The 26,807-nt window shown below is 38.6% G+C and overlaps 1 protein-coding gene and 1 long non-coding RNA gene across 2 annotated transcripts; one reads left to right on the forward strand and one right to left on the reverse strand.

The window, feature by feature from the left end:
- Positions 1–8: 8 nt before the first annotated feature.
- On the forward strand, positions 9–25,509 carry LOC135232456 (uncharacterized). Its single transcript, XR_010323053.1, has 2 exons — positions 9–94; positions 2,738–25,509. It is a non-coding gene; the product is annotated as an uncharacterized LOC135232456 (long non-coding RNA).
- DNAJC25 (DnaJ heat shock protein family (Hsp40) member C25) lies at positions 8,004–26,807 on the reverse strand. Its single transcript, XM_003407525.4, has 4 exons — positions 26,435–26,807; positions 14,555–14,707; positions 11,625–12,095; positions 8,004–9,916 (listed from the first exon to the last, which is right to left on the reverse strand). The coding sequence occupies exons 1-4, from the start codon at positions 26,753–26,755 to the stop codon at positions 9,794–9,796; spliced, it is 1,068 nt and encodes a 355-aa protein (XP_003407573.1). The 5' UTR covers positions 26,756–26,807; the 3' UTR covers positions 8,004–9,793.

Below are 26,807 nucleotides of genomic sequence, written 5' to 3' on the forward strand. Positions count from 1 at the left end.
CGCGAGGCCGGGACCCGGGCGCCGCCCCCGGGCGGGGATGCCCTGCGCTCGCCCCGCCGCCCCGAGCGCCCGCACCAGTCGGCGAAAGCTGATGGTAAGAGACAGTTTGGGCTCTGAACTAGCTGGCAGTTATACCAACTCCTTCTGTGTTCTGAACGTACATAATACCTGTGTCTGTATCCGTAATGGGAGGCGGGGACGGACGGCTGCGTGGTGGGGCCCACAAAAGGGCGCCCATCCACATCTAAACTGGGACTAGGATGAGTAGGACTGGGTGTGGGGTGTAGGGATGGAGTAGGCAGGCAGCAAAATCAGAGAACTATAATTCTGTGTGGCTGGAGCCAAGGTGTGAGATGAGTGAAGGCTGCTATGCCATGCGAAGAAGGAGGAAGTGAAGGAGAGTTGGCAGAAATTCCATGCAACAGTAACAGGCTAACTTATTAGCTTGTAAGGAGGGTAACATCCCAGGCCTTGACATCTCTGCAGAACTTACAGAAGAAAATTAAATTTCACACACGCCCCATCCAACCATTTAACCATTGTTTCTCTTCCGCTGCATTTTAAAAATGTGCGTAATAAGTTCCTGTTACAAAACTCAGATCATACTATATGTAAGATTCATGTTGATCTTTTTCTCACTTTACATATCATTAACATTTTCTTATATTATTCTTGTACACCATTTTATTTGTTAGAACCCACTGAAGTTGAATAATGCAAGTAGGTGATGTATTGGCTTGTATGACCGAAAAGTCCAGAGACTTTAAACTGGTAGATCTAGTTGCCTAAATAATAGCTTCAGGGCTCTCATTCGCCATCTCTTGGCTCTGCTTCTGAGTGTTGACTTCATTTTCTTCAATGGTTGATGACTGTCTCCAGTGCTGTGAAGCAGGGCTGTTGTTGGCTGCCCTTAAGTCAGCTGACTCATGGTAACCCCATGTGTTACAGAGCAGAACTGCTCCATAGATTTTTTTTTAAATTAATTTTTATTGTGCTTTAAGTGAAAGTTTACAAATCAAGTCAGTCTCTCATACAAAAATTTATATACACCTTGCTATATACTCCTAATTGCTGTCCCCCCAATGAGACAGCACACTCCTTCCCTCCACTTTCCATTTTCTAGTCCATTCGGTCAGCTTCCAGCCCCCTTTACCCTCTCATCTCCCCTCTAGACAGGAGATGCCAACATAGTCTTATGGGTCTACTTGATCCTTGAAGCTTATTCTTCACCAGTATCATTTTCTATCTCATAGTCCAGTCCAGTCCCTGTCTGAAGAGTTGGCTATGGGAATGGGTCCTGTCTTGGGCTAACAGGTCTGGGCACCATGACCTCCAGGGTCCTTCTATTCTCAGTCAGACCCTTAAGTCTGGTCTTTTTACGGGAATTTGGGGTCTGCATCCCACTGCCCTGCTGCTCTCCATAGATTTTTCTTGGCTGTAATTTTTATGGAGGCTTCCCTGGGTGACACAAACCATTAAGCCTTCAAAAACTAGCAGGTTGAACTATCTAAAGCTGACTAAGAAGACAGGCTTGCTGATCTGCTTCCAAAAGGTCACAGCCTTGAAAACCCTGTGGAGGAGTTCTACTCTGCACATGTGGGGTCACCATGTCAGAATCAACTCTGTGGCAACTAAGAACAATAGTGATCTTTATGGAAGCAGTTCACCAAGCCTTTCTTTTGGGGAGCTCTTGGGCTACGTGTTTTCATTGTCCCAGCTCAGTTTAATTGTTCCAGCAAAAAACATTGGATCTCAAAATAATGGGTCATGTGCCTGCCTCTGAACCAATCACTATTTGAAGGCAGGAGCGCCTGGAGTCCTACTGTTTATGCCAAGAGCAGGAAGAAGCGCTAGGTCAGCCCCATGTCTAGTGGGTACCATGTCATACCACCCAAACTCCCGCCCCATTCAAAATGGAGACACTCATTCCCACAGCTGCCAGGAGTGGTGGCAACTGAGGCCTCTCAGCAGAGTCTTTCTCTCTGGGAATTGCCCTCAGCCAGAGAGCCTCCCAGACTAAGGCACACCTTATCCAGTGATTGTTGTGGGGTGTATAAGAGCGGAATCCCAGACACTGATGGGATAACTCCAGCTTCAGAGCTCCCCCAGGGATCATCTGAGGCCTTTATCACAACTACATCACAGTGCCCAGTTTTCTGGACTCCCCATAAGTATTGATCTTGAGGACACTCCCCGATAAACTTCCTGCATGTAAATCTCCATCTCCAAGTCTGTTTCTCTAAGGAATTCAAACTAAGACACCTACTTACTCAAGCCACATGGACTGGGAGAGGGCAAGAGTGGTTCCAGAATGGGCAAGGAGCAAAGATACTATTTTTAATATGCCTTACAAATATTATTTTTAATGGCTGCATTGTACTTGTTATACGACTGTATCATTTTTATTCACCTAAAACCAAACTCGGTTGCCGTTCAGTCAATTCTGACTCATAGTAACCCTATAGGACAGAGCAGAACTGCCCCATAGGGTTTCCAAGGAGCAGCTGGTGGATTCGAACTGCCGACCTTTTGATTAGCAGCTGAGCTCTTAACCACTGCTCCACCAGGACAACTTTATTCACCTAAAGCAAACCAAACCCATTGCCATTGATTCTGACTCATGATGACTTTAAATATACAGCTTTGAGCATATGTATTAGGATGTATTTCTCAAAGTGGAATTGATGGGCCAAAAGAGTATAAATATTTTAAGACATTTTCTTACATAATCTTCCAGACCCGTTGCTTAGCCCATTGCTGTCAAGTTGATTCCTGTTCCTACCAGAAGGCTATGAGACTGCCTATTTCTCTGCACCCTCACAACTCCATGTAATGGTTGTCATCTTTACCAATCTAATAAATGAAAAATAGCGTCTCATATCTCTTTAATGTCTTATTTATTGAGGTTGAACATTTCTTCTGTTTATTTTGTGGGCTGTGTGTTTATGGTCTTTGGGTTGTTAAGAGTTTTTATTTAGTGACGAGCATGTTTAACAAGTCTGAAAGCCCTCTCTGCTGGCAAGTTCCCTTACCACAAATATTTTAACGTGTATTCTAGTCAAGAGATGAAAAGTATACATTGGGAACAATACCTTAACAGATTGTTGAATAGGACAGGATAAATATGTGTCACAAAAGATATGCTAAAGAGCTCAGTACAAAGGTAGAGATGGAGAGGAGTAGGAAAGGCTCTTTGTAAATGGCAAGGCCTGGACCTTGAAAAAGGTGGCCTATGGATGGTCCAGAGGAAGAAGAGCTGTCCAATACAGAGGAAAGCAGGAGGCAGTGCTGACATGTGAAGTGAATGATTAAAAGAAGAGAGAAGGCTCTGCTGAGCAACAGAAAATACAAAGCTGCTAAGGCCAGAAGTCATGGAAAAGCTCGAAAGAAAAAGTTTATGGCAAACAGTCAGGTAGCCAAATGGTGAGACATTTTAGGAATACTCATCTAGAATGAACGTGCAAAATGGACTGAAGCTGGAGTGACAAGATGACTTCAATAAGTGTTTTGTTGTGTCTTTTTGGTGGGAGGAATAGCTAGACTGAGGCCCTTGATAAGACTATGAAGGTGGGAATAAAGGGGGACAAATTCAAAAGCATAAATAAATAGTACTTCATGGTGGTTATGAAATGTAAAGGAGAGAAAGGGGAGGGACAAAGGGTTCTGAAACATAAAGTAGGCTAGAATTGATGTCTGTAACAGAACTTAGGAAACAGAACTAGGTTTAAGGGGGGAGTAAAAAATGATGAGTTTGGCTTAGGAGAAAAAGAAGTCTTCAATGGTAACTGCTACATGCAAGTGTACTCTAGGCTGTAAAACTTCAGTAATCAAGATGTTGCTGTGGGAGATATCTGCATGGCAATGACAGCTGAAGTAATGAAATTAAGTAATTAGAAAGGTGACTTTGGAGTTGCCCAAAGGGAGCGGACACATGTAATACTTGTGTGTCAGTCATGAGGTAGCAGAGAATGTCTAGAGGTGAGCCCCATCTCCCTCTTCATGCCTTTGCACACCCACCTGTATTATCGTTTGTGCTGTTCTTCAAGATGAGTGGTCTGGCTTTGAAACAGCCAGGTTTCCATGTGGTCCACGGACAAGCAGGCTGGAACCATTTGTAATTGAGGAAGATTGACCATCTGTGTGATACTTTATACTTTACCAAAATGTCTTCTCATCCATTATTTTTGCATCATGAAACTTCTGAGTTGAAAGAGGCCGTTAACATAATGTGGTCCATCTCCAGTTTAAGGATGAGGAAACTAAAACCCACTAAGGAAAGTGAAATGATTTGCGTAGTGTCACACAAAGTGGTAGTGGAGAAAACAACTCTTAGTTTTCAAGAGAAGTCACTGCTCAAGTGGCTAGAGTCCTTTCCCATGTGTGCAGTTAGTCAATCCTCATTATTCATGGAGTCTATATTTATGAATTTGCCTACTCAGTGAAGTTTATTTCTAACCCCAAAATCAATACTTGTGGCAAATTTGCAGTCATTTATGGGCATGTACAGGGTGGGAAAAATTTGAGTCACCTGACACACGTTCCCAGCTGAGGTTGAATAAGGTGACACAAAGCTCTCCTATTGTAAACAACTGTACCATTTACAGCCCATCTAGTACCACGTTTTCTGCAGTTTCGTGCTTTTTGTTGATTTCCCTGTTTAAAATAGCCCCTAGCATAGTGCTGAAGTGCTGTCTAGTGTTCCTAAGCTCAAAAGGCTGCAGTGGGCCTTCATGATAAAAATGCATGTTAGATAAGCTTCATTCAGGCTTGAGTTGTAGTGCTGTTGGCCTTGAGTTCAATGCTAATGAAACTATATTAAATATGGTGTCTTTAACATAAGTGGGGTGGCTCAGTGGTTAAGAGCTCGACTGCTAGCCAAGAGGTCGGGAGTTCTAATTTACCAGCCACTCCTTAGAAACACTACGGGCAGTTTTACTCTGTCCTATAGGGTCACTATGAATTGGAATCAACCGGACGGCAAGGGTTTTTTTGTAGATATAAACACACATAAAACAAGGTTATGTGTTGATTGGTTGATAAAAATATCATGAGAAGCTTACAGAAACCTAACCTTGTATTTCATCTAGGAGCAATTGTTCAGTATTTGCTAATTCAATGTTTGCAGTGACTTTATGGAACATATGTACTGCAAATTAACAAAAATCAACTGCGTTTCCAGAGCTCTGAAAGGAGGTGAGGCATGGAGACTAAAAAGGACTCTCCTCTCCTCCACATAGCTGCTAAAATGCACAGATCACCACTATATTATCTTTGAAGAATTTGTTACTTTTTTTTTTCTTGGTTAAAAGCTTTTATATTTCCAATCTGTTTTGAAGAATCTCAGTACTTTTCAGAAATGTCAGTGTCCTTATAAAGACATCTCAAACATTTCATTTGTTTTCCTTTTATGATCTATAATTCTTTACTCCTCTGACATGTTTTTTGTCACCTTTCTACTGGCAGAGAGTTATTTTTCCAGAAAAGAGGCTATAAGTCACTGTTTTCAATAAAATGATATAATGCCAAGAGGTTTCTTTCCACTAATGTGATATCAAAATGACAATATGTACCTTCTGCAGTTTTCTAAATTAAAAACAAGCATATTAACAATATTTAATGTGACACAGTATAAATTCCATGTAAAATTATTTAATTTCCTTATACCTACTGCATTATTTTTAGAACTTATAGTAAATCAGGAGCTAAAGAAATTCCAGCAGGTTTGTAGATTTAGGATGGCTTCGTTGGAGAAATTTTTTACAGACATTGTTGAAACTTTAGGAGGAGGTGGACTTACAGCCACTTGGTATCTTTTTGAGCAACTGTTCCAAGAATATCTGCTTTGCTATTTTTTCTCATTGAATGTGTCACTTCAGTAAATGTAGGCCTTATACTACCAAGTCGCTGGTCATTTGTCTCTCAAAGTTTTTTTCTTTCCTGAGTTGTCATCTCACCTGTCACCTTGCACCCCAATGGCAACAAGAGACATCTGCTTTTAAAATATATAATTCCACTTCTTCACTCTAGCACAGTACCTTGCACTAGGTAAAGAATTCAAATATCCAGTAAAATAAACAATCAGTTTGTAATCATCATCAAAACACTCTCTTCTCCTATTACCATGGATTTTAACAAATGACTCCTTTCTGTTGTATATAGGGTCGCTAGTTTTTTTTTTTTATAAGTCAGAACCAGCTCAACGGCACCTAACTTAACCTTTGCTATCTTGTTTAGTTCTCACAATAATCTTGTGAGTTAGTTAGACTCTCCATTTTAAAGATGCAAAAACAAGGTCCAGGAGTTAAAGTAACCAGCACAAGGTCAAACTGTTAGTTGCAGAGCCAGAATCCTTGGTCTACCTGGCTGCAAATACTGAGCCATTCCACTACATCCTTGCTACTCTTCTGAAGGTTAAAAAAAGAAAAGCCTATCGATTGGGAAGGTTTCTCCATCCCCTCATGAAACCAGGGAGGTGTTCTGTAAGAAACCCTGTATGACACTGAACTAAGACCATTCCATACATTATTGTTGAAGATATTCTGAACCTTTTAAGAATTAAGAAGCTGGTTAAAGTTACCACTAATTAGGTAGACTTTTTACTTAAATATCTGTATGTCTCAATTGCTGGCAATCTCATTTACTTCAGCCCCTACACTTATATGAATCTGCAGCTTTAGGTTACAGAATTTTAAATCTAGATTATGTATGAAAAGATCCTCCCATTTCACAGATGAGGAAACCAGAAAGGTTAACTAATTTGTTCAGCAAATTTTATCCAGTTATTAAGTTCTAGATTTGGCCCTGGCCCATATTTAAATGTGAAAAGAATATCACATTTTGCAAATAAGATTATGATTCATTCATACACAACTGGCTTGTGTCAATACCAGTATTTATGTACTTCAAATGCACAGTTATAACTCAACAGAAAACCATGTTCGATTTAATACCTTGAAGTAGCTACATCCTATTTATGTAATGTCTAAAAAAAAGCCATTTCTAATTTCCACAGAACTTTCAGTTTGGGACCAGCAGCCTGGCTCGTAGCACTAGCTGAATGTTAGCTTAGCAACTGGCTTCTGCTCAAGCAAAATATTTCCACAGCTTGGTGTTAAAAGTTTACTGCCCTTTCAGTCCAAAAATTTAATAAAAAAATAAACCTCAAAGGAAACAAATTTATGATTTTCTAAACAAAAGTTGATAATTCTCTAAGCTTAACTATTTTTTCATGTAACATTTTAAAAATATTGTGCAACTATATGTATACTATATACAATTGTACTCTATTTAAAGATTCCAGGTATGGTACTTACCTAGTTATGAAACTGCAACATATGATTTGTAGAACTTGGAGAATTCATAACGAGATGGAACCAGTGAGGAAAGGGTTAGGAGTGAAATCTGTTACAAGGCATGTGAGAAGGAACTCACATTAATAAGCGTATTTGGTATTTATACGGCCTTAAGTGTAGTTTTGGGTAGTTTTAGTACAGACCTCAGTTACGTGAAGTGATAATAAATAGGTAGCAATAAGTAGCTATGCTCAGTAACCCCCTGAATACAAACCAAAAATGAAATGGTAACAGTCCAAATCAAGAAAGATAAAAATGAGACACAAGAAAAACTTTCTAACTTGTGGAATTTTGGGCTACCCTACTCAGGATTCCTCTCCAGATGTTTCTAAAATGGAGAGGCTTAGGAAGAATATGGACATAGTAAAAATACCCAAACTGTTTGAATACCACTTGTGACAGCTCAGGCCCTTCCTTAGCGCTAAGATTTTGAAGCACAGAGTTTGTTGAGGGAAGTGGAAAGAAGAACCGTAGTACTTCCGTTAAGGACAGTCTGTCTTGACCTACGCAATGGCCCGGGATTCCAAAAGACCAACTAAACTTTTGCTAAGTTAGCAGATGGCTGGAGAAAATTCCTGAAATGAGACTTCTAGAAAGACAGGAAGAAACACAGTGATCTAGCAGACATGCAAAAGAATTTTCAAAGATACATTGTGTGCATCAGACCACCTTTATGAACACTAACATATCCTGTCCTACTATTCTTATCACTAGGTAAAAAATACAGAGTCAATCACAAATCTCCTTGAAATTTTAACAGAGAGGGAAGAGCTTACGTTTCTTTTTGGTCCTTATAACATATGGCATATATGTTCTTGGATGATGAGTACCACTTTGTGTGAATTACCTGATAATGCATTCATTAAGGATTGCTAACTCTACAAGCACAGTACCTTTGAAAGGCATTTATCTATGGTAAGAGTTGGACATTTGAAGTTTAAAACATAGCTGCTTATACTTTAGCTCAGTACCTTCTCCATCCTCCTATAAAAGAACGGACGCATAAAACACCTTCATCTATAGTTTACAAAAAAAGTAAATACCGTACTAGATCACAGAGCTGCAGAAAAGCTGTAGTAATCATCTGGTCAAACTCCTCCCCAACTTTATAAGTGAGGCAACTGCAGCCCTCACTCACAGATTACGTAACTTGCCTAAAGTCTTTGGCTGTATTAGCAAGGTTGGAACACAGGCCTCCTGCTTCTTGGTATACTGTAAATTTGAGGGCTGAACTCTTGAAAGGACTAACTTATTTTAGCTAGAAAAACACTGCATAGCTACTATGCTACACTAGTCTTTAAAAATTACATATTAAAAAGATAATGTTAATCTTTGATTTAAAATTCCATACCAACAAACTTGTGGTGTATTGCAATCATTTTATTAATATAAAGCAATGGGATAAATCCTTTAACAGGAGTATTGATTCACTACCATGAATGCATATTGATACTTCAGTGCAGTATCATGCTTGCTTGAGCCAAATTATGTGTGGATTCCTTTCACTTCCACATATAATATATAAAAACATTTATACTTCACTGATCAACGGTAAAGCACCCAGCCATGCACCTCCTCTTTCTGGTTTAAATGCATATAAATGCATATATGAACACTTGGATTTTACCACTCAAGGACTTCATAATATATGAGCAAGTTTTCAGAACACTATTTCTGCCCTGTCATTACTTTTTAAATTAAAAAAAAAAGTGATACTGTGGTACAAAAGACCTTTTTATAAGGTCCTTTCTGGAGAAATGTTGGAGAATACAGTTATAGTCCTATAATGACTGTAATCAAGATCATCCTACAAGGACATGCTGGTAGACTCACTCTCCTGGAGAGTTTTGATCTTATGAGGAATACTATAACGATGGGTGAGGGAGAATATTTTATAAAGGCATTCCAGCAGAAGGCTCTCCTAGAGAGATTTTTTAAAACATATTTCAATCCTATAATGATTGTAATGAAGATAACATAGTTGGAGCATTCTGCTGGAGATTAAGTCTGCAAAGACAAATAATGTAATTGTGTTCTGTCTGTGAAAATATAGAGGTCATGAAAGCAGAAAAATGTAGCACTATAACAAAGAATGAGGAAACACTCTTGAAGAATAAACAAACACATAAAAATTTAAAATGGTATCTAATAAATTTTCATGTCAACTCTTTTAACTAGACATAAAATTTTTAAATGGCAATGAATAAATCTTCATGTCAAATCTTTTAACAAAACCCACAAATAGATTATAAAAATTGAACAATCATTAAATGTCCTATGTATAAAGTTTTAGGGGAAAGTTTAAATTTCTATATTATTCTTTTTAATCAAATACTTGAATTTTAGTTACTGCTGAGGAGCAACTGATACATTTCTAAAATAATTCAGATGGGAAGATAACATCACAATTATGGTTTGGCATAGCAGCATTCCAGTGATCTTCAGTCATCCACAAATGTTAGCCGTCCAGGCCCTTCATTCTTCATCCATCTCCTGTATCTCTTCCATCTAGGGTCATTTGCCAGTTTTTTCTTCAGTTCTTCCTCTTGTTCTTGTTTGTAAACCTAGAAGTATAAATAACACCAACTGGCTTTACAATCCAAAGAGAAACTTTGTCATTAGCTTTATGGCATATTTACATTTTTAAAATACAATTTTAGGTAAAAGTTTCCAATGAATATATTGATTTGTCTTCTAAAGACCCTTCATATAAAAATACTAAACAATTAAGCATTTTGACATTCAGGGTTAAATAAAACAGATCAACTTGTATAATAACTAGTTATTTTTTGTTATGGATTTCTGTATCCTAGAAATACATTTCTTTCCTTCTTGAAATCATATATAAACTGAGTTTAAAGAGTTTAAACACTTCCTTTCTACAAGTCCATTGTTAAAGAATCAACACTTTATCTTTTAACATGATACACTATAAATTTAACTGATGACTTTCAGTTATTTGTTGATCCTAACCAAGAAACAAATCAACCTTACATATGTTTGTCTCCAAATTGAACTTATATCTATTTTCATTTTCAAAGATAATTATTCATTTTTCAAAATATTTTTTGATTAAAGTTCCTAAAGAAGGTTAAATAAATCACACAGGTTAAGAATAAAGACCATTCCCATTCCTACAGCTTTCAGTGGATGTCAACTGAAGTTAAACAGAACTCATAGCCAGCTTAATAGCCACATCAAATTTTAGAAAGAAATTATTTCATTTCCAAATATTAGGAAGCAATGGCTAAGATAACCTTACATTAGCATTCAGTGAAAGACACAGTTTTGTGGATGGGGCTACTTAACCTACTTAAAAGAAAACTTTTCAAATAGCTTAGGAGCTAAATAGTTCATTACCTCTCATTTTAATGTTATTTTTAAGCAAGCTGAATATATCCACTTGTCAAAACATTCTGGCAGTTCACTATAAGTTAATTTACTTAAATATAATTCAGACTGAAATTTTACTTTCAGTAAACTGTATTTAGGACATTACATCTAAAAAGGAATGGCTATGAAACAAAAAAACTAATACATCTTGATTTCTTAAGAAGGTTTCACTGTGGTCTATTCTTATATTTAATACATGAACCAATTAATATTGCCCAGAATCTAAAACAATATCATTATGATGAGACTGCTAGACCATTTAGCAGTGTGGCTAGGTAGCTGATCACATCTAAGTAATTTTTATACTGACAGTTGTAGAATATAGCATTTATTAAAATGCCAAGAGTTTGAGACACTACAGTAAGTAAATTAAAAATAACTTTCCACATATATGTCAGTTATCAAGCAGAAGACTCTGTGCTCATTTATTTTTAAATGAACAATTATTTCAACAAAATTTCTCTCTCTCTACTTTTTTGTTTGGTTGGTTTTTTTAAATCTCTACCTAGGTCATGTAACTGGAAGAAAACTTGGGGAGGACCAAATTTTAGTTAGTATAGTCAACAGAGCTGTCATAACACCCCTGCAGATTTATATCTTCTCATCCCACTGCTGCTGAACACATCAAATTAGACCATTCTTAGCTTTCTTCAGAATTAATCAACTTAAGTATTTGAGATTCATCTTTTAAAAAGACAATTTCCTAGTTAATCCATTGTCCCACTACCAGATACACCCATACTTTCAATATAAGGTCTTTATTCGTTATTTAACTCTTGGATTTAAGAATCTGAGCATCCTTCTGTGACCCCTATCACATGCCTAATTTTAACTTCGTAAAGACTGTGACACTAGAATCACGGCAGAGGGAACACTCACCTCATAATTCTCCTTTATCCAGAGCTCCCGTTTAAGAAAGGTTTCTTTCTGATGATCCTCTAGACTGTCAAACTGAGACTTCGACATCTTCATAGATTTACGTATGATATACAGTCTCTCTTCCTCTCCATATTCTTTGCCTTTGATGTTAAAGTTATAGACCCACCGGCAATACCAGACTATATATGAGCACAGGTGAAAAGGAGCCAAGATAATTTGGAACAGGAGAAGATCACGGATTTGGGGCTTCTGATAGCCTCCCTTTATATCTATTTTACTCTTGATAATATTCTTTATGATGTTCTCCTCCTCATCACGAATTTCCTCTTTGGACTTTTTGTTTCTGCCTTTTTCTTTGGCTTTTTTTAGCAGTCCCTGCTGCTTGGCGATTTCTGTAGCTTGGATACGGTACTTGGGCACTGTGGCTAGGTAGCTGATTGCCTTATTGTAGCTATTCCACCAGCTGAAAAACTAGAATATTTAACAAAAATGAGTCATTTTTATTACCAAAATTCACCTACACCAAAGCAATGGTAGAGAGTCTTGATGAATACTATCACCCAAGAAACCTGTTCTGATTAACTAATAAGGTTCTCAAAGATATAACACATAAAAGATACAACTGAGTAGAAACTACCCAAGTGTCAAGTGTCCATCAACAGATGAATGGAGAAACAAAATGTGGTATATCGATACCATAAAGAGGAATGAAGTTCTGATATGTGCTACAACATGGATGAACCCTGACAATATTATGTTAAGTGAAGTAAGTCAGATGTAAAAGGGCAAATACTGTGATTCCCCTTACATGAAATATCTATAATATATAAATGCCTAGAGACAAAAGTTTGTTAGTGGCTACCAGGAGCTGGGGGAAGGGGGAAATGGAGAGTTACAGCTTAAGGGGTACTGAGTTTCTGTTTAGGGTGACAAGAAACATCTGGAAGTATATAGTGGTGATGGTTGCACAACATGATGAGTGAAATTAATGTCACAGAACTGTAAACTTAAAAATGGTTAAAACGGCAAATGTTTTTTTACATATTTTATCACACACACACACAAAGATGCAACTGAACAATGCTGAGGTGTGCTCCAGAATGCGATCTCAAGGTGGGTAAGGTAACCCTGAGCTGAGCCAAAATGCCACAGATTCAGACAGAAGGTACCCAAGGTGAGAGGATGGACAGATGGGATAACACCACATCTGTGGTTCCACATCATTATCATTTGGCTCTCCCCCAGACCGCTACTAAGACACCTTCCTGTTCTTTATGCTGCAGTTTACTTATCGGAGGCAGAGTTAAATTGCAAAAACCAACTGGTGAGGAATTAGAAAATCCACAGGGTACAGCCTCAGGCAACTATATTCATTCCTATCTCTTTCCTAAACCATCTGCACATACTACAGTAATGTCCATCATGTCCTGAACTGAAAGATTCAAGTATGTTTGAGCTCTCTTTTTGGGGCAGGAAGACATTAAATTACTTCATAAATATATTCAACCACAAAAAGTTTTATTAACTGTCAGAAAAGCCCTGCCCCTCACGCAGTCCCTCCACACAGTTCAGGTGCAATTTTAGTGAATGAATGCAGCAGTTATACCAATAATATCCTGAAGGATTATAATAGAAATTTATTAGGGCTAACAACCAAAAAAAATTAACTAGGGTATTACATTATCTAAAGCAGAAAACTAAAATGATCTGTGCTCTTTCCTTTGAAAGGGCAATACTTCTACAAAAGCTGATATGTTTAAAATATGCAACTTCAGTCTTCAACAGAAATTCTTTTATCATATAAACTGAACCTCATTTCTGGGAATTAAACTGGAGAAGTAATTTTCAAGCTAGCAAATTGCTTCACTTTAGTCACTTGTTCTTTTCCTCTCAAGAAGGACATGATAGATAAACGGTTAGTTTAAGAATAATTAGGAAAATTCATTTCAAGCTGAAGTTAAATTTTTTGATATTTCAAAACAACGTAACAAGTTATTGTAGCTCTTTTACTTTATTTCAGTGGTTCTCAACATGAGCAGAAGCACCCTTAGGGAAACGTGGGACATTTTTGGTTGTCACAATGGTGGGGAGTGCTACTGGCATTTGGTGGATGGGAGCCAGGATGTTAACCACACTGCATACATAGGACAGTCCCATACATGGAAGAATATTTCTGCCATGAAAACGAAAAGCTCTTCTGCTGAGAAACACTCAAATTGTTCTCCTTCAACTTGAAATGTTAACAGCAAAGGAAGGTTACACTGAGGAACTGACATTTAAGCTGAGATTAGAACATAATTAAGTAGCCAGCAAGGCAAAGTTTAAGTGGAAAGAGTGTTCCAGACAGAGAAAACTGCATGTACAGTATAGTATAGGTAGGCTCTGACTAGGTGAACGCCTGGTGTTCCACGAACTGAAATATGACCACTGTGCTTCAGTAGACTCAGTGAGTTGACTCTATCCTCATGAACAGCTCAACAGGACAGCTGAGAAGTAGGTAGGGGCCACATCATATCTGCCTTGGTAGGCCATATTAAAAAGTTCAGGTTTTTCTGAAATTTAATGGTAGGTAAATTATTGAAAAGTTCTACAAAGGCAAATATGAAGCAGTTGACATTCACTCTGGCTATGATGTGGAAAATACTCTAAAAGGGGGCAAGAGAAGAGATCAGGGGTTTCTTTGTTTTGTTTTGTATAGCTATATGATGACATTCACCATCAATTTCCTAGATTTCCCACTGACAAAGATTCCAATACTATTGATTGGTTGAATAAATGAATATTTTGCTAATGTGAAAAAATTAATCTGGAACTAAAATTTTACAAATGGTACTTATAAAAAAAATTTTTTTTTTAGCTCAGTTTTAATGACTAGCACTAAGCTAGTATACTTGTACATATACACACAGATACGTATACCCAATACATACCTGAAACACTGAAATAGCACAAACACTGACCAAAATCACAACTCTAACATCCACTTTAGGGGCTAAACGCCTGCGATAGTAGTGGTAGTAATGGCTGTAGTACTCTTCTGGATGATCCAGCAGGTAGTCATAATCTTTTCGTGTGTCTTCATCCTGTAAGATAACACAATATCCAATTTCATAGGACATTTCATGAAATGGCCTTAATTTAGAATCTGTTAAGTTCAATTTAGAATTTTATAATTACGTAAGATGAAGCTGAGTAAAATTAACTGTCAAAAAATAAAAATTCCCATCACTTTTCAGAGACAGACAAAACTTATCCCTAGAGCTTTAATATTAGACAGAAAGCATAATAAAAATATTTTCCCAAAATTCTTGAGTATTGTTGGTTCTCTAGGAAAAATAAAAACACATCAGTAAAATTACCCATGCTTTTTAAGCCAGTTTTGTGGTACTAAGGATGTTGTTATGTTCCTGTAACTTATTGACATCTACTCTCATAACCATTCATATAAAATGTGTCTCTCTGTTGTATATATTCACAATCATGTTCTAGCCTTGTGAAGAAAGTTTTCTGTTGCAAGCCACAATTAAGACACCAAAAAGTAGATGAAGCCACTGTGTGCCTACAAAACTGAATTAAATTCATCTCAAACACTGAAAAATCAATGCAGTAGAATAAAGAGAGCATTGGTCAAAGTCTATATACTTCAGTTTACTAGCTTTGTGACCCTCAGCAAAATTTTTAGCCTCTCTGAGCCTTACTCTAATTCATTTGTAAAACACAGATAATAATACCTGCCCTACTAATTTTATAGTAAAATATGTAGTACTTTACTATTCATAACACATTGTCACAACCAAGTTCTTAACTGAGGTAACATATAGATCTTTCTTACTCATATCAACATATTGAAAGAAGTACAGCCTTGTGAAATGCTGCTCTGAATGTTCACAAATAAAACATTTCTGAAAACCTTCTCTAACTCTCATCAGCTGCTAACAGGGATAAATGTCAATCTTTTATTGCGCTACATAGGTTGAAGAGCTATTAAACTAGGTTACAGTTTGCTTTTTATCCTACAGGAAACTTATACTTCAACTTGTCCTGTTTCAAAAAAAAAAAATGTTGAAGATAAAGACCAAAACAATCTTTTTACTCCCTATAACTGAGTGCGGCAGAAACTATTACAAAACGGAAATCTTTAACATACAGCATTTCTTTCTCGGATGAATTATTCAACATTCATATAATTGCAGATTCTAACTAAACGCATTTGAAAATCTACACCTAGAATCTGGCCGTGCTATTGCAGACAGAGGCTCAGGAATCTCGTCAGGGCCTCTCCTTTTGAGTCCAACATGTAGTTTCTCAGATTTAAAATAAAAAGTTTGCTAATGACAAATTGTCCTGTGTATCCATTAAAATCATTACATATTTTCTATTAAATTTTTACTTTAACTGACAGGATTCCCCAATGACAGTTCATTCATTACATTCAAAATATTTTTTTATCTCTGCCTAGTATCTGATACTAGATAAACTAGTATTTGGTTTAACTATATTTAAAGTCAATTCTGTGGCTCTATATACCTGGGGTCTATTTTATATGAGAATTGCCTTTTATATATGGAGGGCTGAGCTCAGCCTGAAATTCTTTCCAGATTCACTCCTTTTATGTTCTCTTCTGTCTGAAAGGATTTTCTTATGGCAACTGCTACAGCCACATTGTCAATTCTTATCATTCTTTTTTTAAACCATCATCATATCCCAGAGCTTGTCACCTAGAAACGGTAAAGCTTTACAGAGGTCACACAGAGAATCCTTAAGCCTAAAACTTAAGTTTCTTGATGTATCTCATTGAGTACTTCTAAATGTATTTTTAGAATTTTTCCATTCCCCTTCCCAGTCGTTTTTTGATCTTTGGGCTAGCTGTATAAAAATATCCTGCTTTTGACCTGAAAATTCTTGACTTACTTTAGTCTCCCAATCTTAGCAGATACCTTCTGAAATGTTTTCCTTCAAACATAAATCTCCTCCTTGCACCACTAGATTACATGTAGTTTTGAAACTAAATACCACACTGAAATCAGAATCCTACAGTCCTCCAGCCTCTTTGTACTCCTCTTGGTTGAGGCATACAGCCAGATCCTTGAGTGTCAATGCAATCTGGTATGTGGATATCATACTTCCATTAGTTAACCTCTCTTTCTTGTTCTTAGTGAAGTTCACATTTCGTAGAATGCAGATAACCTTCTTCAAGTATTTTACTAAAATCTTCCCTCAGGGTCACCATCTTCTCACTGGTCCCTAGATTTGTGACTTCACCACGTCCTGAGTGCCTCTAACAGGATGGTCAAGTAGTGTCCCAGTACCAGCAACTCCAAAATCTATACCTCATATCTGGTCTCTCTACTGCAAGCAGAGCCTCTAGGGGCTATTCTGGGCTTTCTTATGAGTCCTCAAACTACCCAATTCCTGCAAACAGTTTCAGGGCCAAGTCTGATTTCTCCTTTCCTTGGGGTCAACCATAAATTTTATGACCTTGTTTTGGTCATGATCAGAGATTGAAGGTTGGCCACCTCAATCAGAATTGTCAATCTAGGGTTCTTAAACAACTTTCTCTCCAGAATGAAGAAAATGATCTTTAGGCTGAAGCGTGTATAATACACTTTACAAAGTGTTCAAGGTCGAAACAAATTGGTCAGAATTAGGAGTTCTCAACAGCCTAAGTCAAAATCCTACTCTTTAGTAATGTCCAAAGCTTAGACTCAACCAAGTAAGCATACAAGGATACCAGAAATACTAGCACAGATGAAAAGACAGAAGTATCACCTTTCTTTCAGGGACCCAATTAGAGTGCATTAGGTACATATGTTTATTTTTCTCCCATATATCTCGGAACTAAGGTAACCCTGTAATTTTTCCCCCACTGCTTCCCTGTGGCCAATAAGTTAAAATTTCCTTGGCATAAAACAAGGCCTCCACAGCTGGCCCAAAGGCACCTACCTTCATCTCTTAATCATGCTTTCCTGTTTTGCCCAAACCAAACACTCAGCAATTTCTAGAATTTGGTGCGTTCTTCAGTATGGCATGCTCTTTCTCTATAGCTTGAGTGCCCATCCCTTTCTTTTCAGCCTCACGAACTCCTATTAATCCTTTAGGACACAAACAGTACCACCTCAGACAGAGTAGACCACTCTTATTCTGGTTCTAATTAGTACCTATTTATTATAGCACTTATCACATTGTAATTATCAGGTTGTTTTTTTTGTTTGTTTCTCCATTTCCTTGAATAAGAACTTCTAGAAGATAGGGAAAGTAAGTCATTAATCTCTGTATATCCAAGGCCTAGCACAGTGCCTGGCATTCATTAAATGTCACTTCAAAAATGAATGAAATTTTGTAAAGGCTCTCCTTCACTATAAACATCTACCTCTGCAACCACACAGGTCTCCATCTCACCAGCAAGGCTGGATCAGTGGTTATGTCACAAAAACATCAGCTTTGTAGAAATGATTGATTTTATAGCTTATGGAAATATGCTAATGTGGCTAAAATAGCTTAAACCTTAAAACAGTTGAATATCTTACCTTTCAATAAGGCAGTACTTTTTCCTTCAGCAATTTTGTGGATCTTAAGGTCCCAGGATCAGGAGATTCCAACTTCTTTCCAAACCAAAACCTTTATACTTGTTTCTTCCTCCTCTCTGTCCTGAGCCTTGATAAGCAGGGCAATAAGCTCCTTGTTTCTAATCTCTAGAGGAATAAATGGTGCTTCTGCTGGTGTCCACTCCATTCCCAATCCTCTTGGGCATAGGCAGGAGGACTGGAACATAACCACCAGTATCTAGATCAAAAGTGAACAAGAGGAAACCCACAAGCAAAGAAAGTACTGAATCCTCCCTTCGCTTACGAAAATGATCATCCCACCTCCCCAGAGGCAAAAATATATTATGTTCTTGCCTTTGAAAGAGATAATGAATTGCTTGACCTCAATAAACATAACTTGCAATAATCTGATATTGCAACCAGTTTTACATTAAAATTTTTCTATTACACAAAATGTAGAAACCATTTTAAGATGGTAAAGGCCAGGAATCAATAATATATGAAAACCTAGTAATACTTTATTCATTCTTAAAAGTATATATTAATCCTATTATTAAAAAACATACACAAAGGATCCTTTAGAAAGAATACACTTTGTCCCTCTAAAGTTTTTTTCCAGGTCATTACAGCCTACTAAAGAGGAAGAAAATGAACTGTTACCTCTTTTCTTATTCCCTGACTACCCAGTCACTAGTATGCCTATCTTCTCCTATGTCTTCACATTCTATATGTGGTCTCAACAACTTCCACGGTTTGGAATATCACCTATGTAACTTGTGATGCTCACATCTGTTTTTGCTGCTGTCTTCTATTTCCAACTATCTCCTGAACATTTTCTAAACGTAACGTAAATATCTCAAATTCAGCATGCTCAAAAACTAAAACCTGTTCCTCTGTATTTCAGATAGTAGTTATCATCATCTACTTAGTCACCTGAGCTTTTAAAAATTTTAGCCATTTTCCACTTAGGAAATAATTATACAGGGCACTAGGGCTTGTGTTGAACACAAAGGTAGATAAAAAGACAAGTAAGATAATGTCTTGGCCTTAAGAACCTTCCCATTTGAAGAATCTAGCAAGCAAGAAAAGCATAATACAATGTACTATGGAAAAGGACTAACTATGCCTCGAACCACTGTCAATGAAATTTACAGAAGAGATGAAATGAGAGCTGGATCTGGAAATACAAGATGTGATGAAATTTTTTCCAAGCAAAGGGAGCACCAAATATTATTGACTCAGTGCAGCTTGAGCATTGGGAAAACTTAGGAAGAGAAGAGTAGTAAATGTGGCTAAGAGGTAGGTTTGGTTAAGAACTTTTGAGGATCTTATATCCATGCTAACAAGTCAGGGTGCTATGTCTGTGCTATTCAAAAAAGAAATATTTTAAAGTATGAAAACAAAAGCATAGAGTAGAAGTATATTTTTGAAAGACAACTCTGGTAGTATGAATGTAAAGAATGAGGGAGAAACAGATTAGAGACTAAGAGTAAATAGGATTTGGTGATGAAACGGGTGTAAAAATCAAAGGAGATGTTGATCATGATACTGAAGTTTCTCCCTATAGTTACTGTGTGGACCATGTTGTTACTAAGATAAAAAACAGAGGAAGAGGACAGTGAGTTTGGAGAAGATACAGGGAAAAATTGGGGAATATTTTGAAATAGGGGGGACCCACTTACTAATCATCCTTTTCAGTGGAATACTGAAGCTTCCAGAGATTATCTATTCATGCTGGGGGTGTGTGCTTTTGTTTATCTTTGACTAAATTATTTTTAACTGGAGCCCTGGTGGTGCAGTGGTTAAGAGCTTGGCTGCTAACCAAAAGGTCAGCAGTTAGAAACCACCAGCCACTCTGGTCTACAGGGTTGTTATGAGTCGGAATCAACTTCACACCAACGGGTCTTGGGTTTTTTTTAACCTATTTTAAGTAGCCCTGGTGGTGCAATGGTTAAGAAATTGGCTGCTAACCAAAAGGTTGGCAGTTCAAATCCACCAGGCGCTCCTTGGAAACCCTATGGGGCAGTTCTACTCTGTCCTGTAGGGTCACTATGAGTCAGAATTGACTCGACGGCCAAGTCTGGTTTTTTGCAGGGGGAGGGTTAGAGACAAAACTTGTAGAAAACTAATAGTAATGCAAATAATTCATGTTCAGAGAAAGGCAAATTGTGACTGTTGTTGTGTGCTGTGGAGTCAAATCCGACTCACACAGAGTGGAACCACCTGATAGGGTTTCCTAGGCTATAAATCTTTACCGAAGCAGACTGCCATACTTTCTCCCATGGAGCAGCTGGTGAGTTGGAACTGCTGACCTTTCAGTCAGCAGCTGGGAACTTAACCACTGCCACCAGCGCTCCTATAAGTAGCTCCAGACCCTCTGAAGTCCATGAAGAATGAAATGAGGGTCTTTGTGCTGTTGTCAACCTCTCAAACTGTTCATTTACCCAGGACAATTCTGCACAAGTGAAATGAAAATGTCAAGTGCTCAGTTTCTGGCTAGAATTATAGCAGCTCAGTAGTTTCCATGTTGATCAGGAGCTCTAACTGATGACATCATGTGTCAGATGGTTACAGAACCAGGACTAAACACATCTGGTACATATAATCAACCTTGGCCATAAGTAGAGGATAGCAACTGAAATTAAGGATTCAGCAAAAATAAACACTTATGGATTCACACAGAAATAGCAAACGTGACACATACACTACCCTACCCTTCTTCTGGGCCCACAGGGGAAATCACTATCAAAGATGTCACTCTCTGCCACTAAACCCAGGCAAGCCCTCAAAACTCTTAATAATGTTTTGGATAGTCATGACCAGAGTTGGCATCTGAGGTGAAAACTATTTGCCATCCCTGGTCTATACACTTACTTAATTAGGCTGTTTATCAGCCTCACAACTGTAACAGAAATTTACATCATTTTATAATATTCTTAGGAACACCCAATTATTAAGAATTATTAAAATCTGGATCAATGTTAGAAAATAAAAACAGTAGTACTAATATGTGCAATTAATTTTTTCTCCCAAACAAAGAGTTCCCAGAGGAAATACAATAAAAGTGATTCTTGGTGGAGAAAACACTGACTCCACTATACCTCACCAAACTACACCTCATTCCTGGAACAAGCTTTGCATAGTTATGCCTCTAGGTTTTTGCTGATCCAGTTTTCTCTTTATCCAAAATGTCCCTTCACTACAACCAATGACTGCCCTGACAGAGAACACAACAGAGAATCCCTGGTGAAGCAGAAGGGCAGTGGGACGCAGACCTCAAATTCTTGTAAAAAGACCGGACTTAATGGTCTGACTGAGGCTAGAAGGACTCCAGGGGTCATGGTCCCCAAACCTTCTGTTAGCCCAAGACTGGAACCATTCCCAAAGCCAACTCTTCAGACAGGGATTGGACTGGACTATAAAACAGAAAATGATACCGGTGAGGAGTGAACTTCTTGGCTCAAGTAGACGCATGAGACTATGTGGGCAGCTCCTGTCTGGAGGGGAGAGGAGAGGGCAGAGGGGGACAGAGGCTGGCTGAATGGACACAGGGAATACAGGGTAGAGAGAGGGAGTGTGCTGTCATTAGAGAGAAAGCAACTAGGAGTATATAGCAAGGTATATATAATTTTTTGTATGAGAGACTGACTTGATTTGTAAACTTTCACTTGAAGCACAATAAAAAAAAATTTTTTTTAAATGTCCGTTCATTTGTTCTAGATCCAGCTCAAAGAGTACATTCTTCTCCAATTCCCCAAGAAGAAATAATTGCTTCCTCTCAGTACAGCAGTATAATTAGGAAATACTTATATAACTTAAATAAATAACAGCACAATAAGCATCTATCTCCCGTGTTATAGTAAGAGCTTAGAGGCAGGAACTGTGCCCTTTGCGTTGTTATGGACTCCTCCCCCAGCACCTATGTCAGTAAGGAGATAATGGGTTGAATGAGAGAATATACTAAGAAACAGTAGCATAACAGGGCAGAGAGTTTAGAGTCTCATTTTCAGCCAAGCTCTCCCTGCCACATCAACCAGACTGATAAAAAGAAACAAGTGTTCTTGTGATATTTCCCTTCCAAGACAAGGCTGGAGTAGAAGGCTCTTCCTACACATTCTTTCAACTTACCAGACAATCCTCAGGCCGGTAATATTTCTAAGACCATTTCTATGGCCTTCTCTGTGATCCTGCAAAATATGTAAAATTCTACTACTTTCCCATTTCTACCAATCATAGTTTTTCTATGTGCATCCTTTCCACCTGTTCCCTCATCTGTTTATTTCTATGCCATTCCTCATATTTCATCCAATTCTTATCTGCATTTAAAAAGGATTAATGCTCACACTTAAAAACCCTCAGAATATACTTTCTCCTTAAAGGTGGAAATGCAGTGTTTCTCTCATGCAGAAATTTTCCATTCATACATCCAGTCTACTTTACCTGTACCACTCACTCTTCAAAAACTACAATTAACTTGGAGTGAAAGAGCAACATAGGCGTCACATAATGGTCAAAATACCAGAGATCACTTTCAGTTTCCATTCTATCTGAATCTATCTCCAGATAAGAGTTTTAATTTAGTAAACATTCATTATTTGATGTGCCAGACACTGTGCTAAGTGCTATGGATATACATACAAAAAATGAGGAACATGGTTTAGTGGAGAAAGGGGAAGGACTACTCAATATTTACAGTGCAGTGCGATAAGTGCTATATTCACATAAAAACACATAGGCAGGACTAAACTTTCCGCCCCATAAGATCCAATTTTGACAAGACAAGTAAGAGTCCATTTACTTAACTTCCAAAGTCCGTGAATTCCCTGAATCCCAGTAGTCAAATACACTAAATATTACTAGGTTTTAGCAGTGTGTGAAAACATAATTTGAAGTCCTCCTGAGACCTGGAATTGTAAGTTATTTGGAAATATGAACTAAGTGTGATTTGGTGAAAGCATCTGACCATTTTTAGCCATCCTTTTTCTGATTTTCCTCAATCTCTCTATGCACAGGTAGAATCTTCACTGCTAAAACAGGAACAGCCAGCTGTGATAATACCTTCTTGTCTTGTCTTACCCACCGTATTTAAATCACATTACTGTACTTACTTTTTAAGAACCACCATTTAAATTTCTCTTAAACAGGCATTTATTTGACCAGGACCTCAGAGTCATAAACCCACCAATGTCTTGCACAAATACAGTTCCCATTTTGGCCACACATATATTATCAACATTGGGAGATCTCTGGTTATTGTAAGTATTGGTGGAACTCCAATGTAAGGTTATAATGAGGATAGACCACAGCATCTAAGATCATACACATTAAAAAGTATTAAGAGATTTGAACAGACCAATAATAAGAGAAATTGAGAAGGTTATCAAAAAACTGTAGCAAGAGAAAAAAGGTTCTTGGCTCCAATGAATTTACAATTAACCTTCCAACTTTCAAAAAAGAGATCACTGCTGTTACATAAACTGGTCCAGAGATGGAAGCTACCTATTCATTCTACAAAGTAAATATAAAATCAACTTTTCCCCGACATAACAGCAATAACTGACGATGGCTGCAAAGGAGGACTACTCTTTCCATGCCACTTTTGCTAGCTCTATTTTTATAGATAAGTGTACCCTTCAAAGGTTTTACTGTTAATCTTTATGAAGAAAGAGATACAGTACAACAAAAAGAGCAAACGGAAGTAAAAAAACTAAAAGTTTACGGTTGTGGTCTCAGGTCTGCAGTTCCTGCCTCCATAAGACAATATATGGAATTCTCAGTAGGCTTTTGCATCCCATTTGTATTTCAGAACCACTGGAACTCACCAACTTCTCCCACTATTCCATCTGACCTTCCTTTAGCAAAGATCACCTGGACCTTTCCTCCCTCACAAGTCATCTTTCCAACCTGAGGCTATAATCCAAGTAAAACAATAGTCCTATCCACATCACCTTAAAAGGATTAATTTAGAAGGCTGGGGCCCTCCAAACTGGATGACTTTAATTCATTAGATCTTTGTATTGCCCAGAAATTATATTCTCTGGCAATTTCCTCACAATTCTCCATTATGACAGAAATTAAACCAGACCACTGTTTGTTGTAATAATTTCTTCCACAGTGAGCCAAAGTCTTTTCTTATTCCAAGAGAGGACCTCTGCAGTGATGTAAACAGCTCCTGGAGATACTCCACTTGAAAACTGAATCTGTGTCCACCTATATAACGTTAAACTGGAGTTTTCATAGAACACAGCCAGGTATGATTTCCAGGGGCCCAAACTATTCCCAGACATCCCTTTTCTCTCACAGATAATTGTCATTCCTTTGCAGTAATACTTTAAGGTAGAAGAGCTATAGAACACTCCTCCCAATTTGAGTTCCATTTGGAGGCATCTGTACCTACAACAAACATCCTGTTGGGAGTCAAGGGTAAAAGCACTACTCTCTCCAGACAGACTAGTTTTTAACTGGCCCAAAGTTCCTTGTTCTTGAGTGGACAAATTATTTATCTGGATTTTTATTAGCTGACACATCAGAGCTAAAATTTAGGGATCAAAACCTTTAGAGGCAACCAAATCAGTACCCTAAATTTGCCCTAAAGTCTCTTCAAGAAGATGGCAAGAATATTTAGAAGCCTTGCTCCCTCCCAGCAAGAATTTCTCTGTGGTCTCTATTCCTACCCCCAATCTTGCATTTGTTTTCAAAGTTCTTACTAACATGCTCACCATTCTCATGTCAAGCCTACCTATCTCTAATCTCACCAAACCCAGCAGAAGGCAACAGGTGCCAGTGTTTCTGCTGGCCTTTCCTCTCCAAGTTCTCCATCTGTCCAGGGCTCCCTTATGCAACAGTAGAGCTTTGGAGCACAAAGGGTAAAGCCTCTGCAGCTTCTCTGGACCTCTATCTTCCCTCAAAGCATAAAAAAGAACTTAGGGCTTTATATGCTGGACTACCCTGGATGGAAAGATTTCTTTCCCATTTTTCTCAAACCTTTCCTCAGTCTCTCTTTAATAAGCCCTCTGGTCGTAACTTTTCCCAGCCCTCACCTATACCTCAATTAATTGCCAATAAAAATTACAATCTAATTAATGCTAATGAGAATTCAGTAAATTAGGCCTGCTCATTAATTACTGTAAATTCTCCAAACTGCTCTGTAAATCATGAATAAAGAGCCTTTAACTCCTTGACTCAGTATTTTGACCTCTGGAAAACTAATCTGAAGAAACAATCCATGGTTAAATTAGAATTCATCCACACAAAGCACTGCATTAAAAGCAGATTATATACAACAACAACAAAAAAAAAAACCTTGCAATTACAACAGCTGTTGTATTAGCACGATGGGGTCCTTGAAGCAGTAATAGGGTAATACGTCCATCAAGGATGATTGAAACTTTGTGATTTCTCATATGGTTTGACTTTTGCAGCAAGCAGAACAGAATAGCATCAAGCTGAATCTCCCCATTCTTGTCACCACATGATTCAATGAAACCTCTGTCAAATGACTAAACACATATTCACAAAATATTTCCTACTAGAAATTCTCAACAGTCTTTTACCCCAAGCGAGAACTCACACCCCCCCCCGCACCTACTAAATTAAAGGTCCTATATAGGGGGATTTCTCACACTTATCATTTAAGGGGGTTCATAATAATCCTGCGAGGAGGTGGTATCATGACCTTATTTTCACATATGAAGAAACAACTACTCTTATATATTAAGTCACCCACCCAAGGTCACAGAGGCTTTTCAGAGCCAAGAATCAAACATTCCATCTTGTGACTCGTTGTTTATCGTTCTTCTTCGTGTTTTTCTCATTCCAAACTAAAAATCATAATATATTTCCAGAAAACGAATTCCTTCCATGCCAAATTAGCGCCATCACAGTGTAATTCAATACTTTAGACCTTTCCTGTCCTGCACGTTATTAAAATGCTTTCGATATATCGTAAGACCCCCAAAGCTCTGCATAACAATAACTCACAAAAAGGAGCAGGAAACACCTTTTCCATAGAGGATTGTGTGGCAGAATCACTTGCCCACCCCAACCCCCCAGGAGGAGGGGCATGCTGTCCCCTAAAGGCCCGAAAGGGGTTCCCACCGTTGCCAGTAGGCCGTGTCGGAAAGCGTGAGCCTGCTCCGGGTCGTGGTAGCCCAGCATCGGGGTCACAGAGGACCTCGCTCCGCGGACCGGAGGCAGAAAGCGCCGCGCCATGAGCTTCCCGCGCGCGGCTAGTCCTCCCAGCCCATCTGCACCCCCAGGCCTCACCTTGAGAGTCTCGTAGGCGGTCGCCACTAGCAGGAAGGCCTCCTCTGCGCTCTGTGGCGTCCGCCCGGCTCCCTCGTCGCCGGGCTCCGGCCGGTAGCGGTCGGGGTGATAGCGCCGGGCCAGCTGGCGGTAGGCCCGAGCGATCTCCGCCTTGCTCGCCGTGCGGCTCACCCCCAGCACCTCATAGCAGTCGCGCGTGCCACAATACAGTCCCTCCAACAGGGCCCCCGCGGGCCGCGCCAGCAGCAGCAGGGGCAGCAAAGCCAACCAGCGCCGGCCGGCAGCCCCGGTTTCCCGGCACAGAGCGAGCTGTGCCGCCATCCCGGCCCGGGTTGCAGCTCCGCCACCCTAGCGGTTCTCCCACACTCCTTGG

The sequence above is a fragment of the Loxodonta africana genome, chromosome 9 (assembly GCF_030014295.1).
Source record: "Loxodonta africana isolate mLoxAfr1 chromosome 9, mLoxAfr1.hap2, whole genome shotgun sequence".
NCBI classification, from domain to species: Eukaryota; Metazoa; Chordata; class Mammalia; order Proboscidea; family Elephantidae; genus Loxodonta; species Loxodonta africana.

Coding starts and splice junctions, on each gene's coding strand:
- DNAJC25 (XM_003407525.4), bottom strand. CDS start 26,755: ATGGCGGCACAGCTCGCTCTGTGCCGGGAAACCGGGGCTGCCGGCCGG. Junction 14,708..26,434: donor CCGCCTACGAGACTCTCAAG/GTGAGGCCTGGG, acceptor GTTATCTTACAG/GATGAAGACACACGAAAAGA. Junction 9,917..11,624: donor GGATAAAGGAGAATTATGAG/GTGAGTGTTCCC, acceptor TTATACTTCTAG/GTTTACAAACAAGAACAAGA.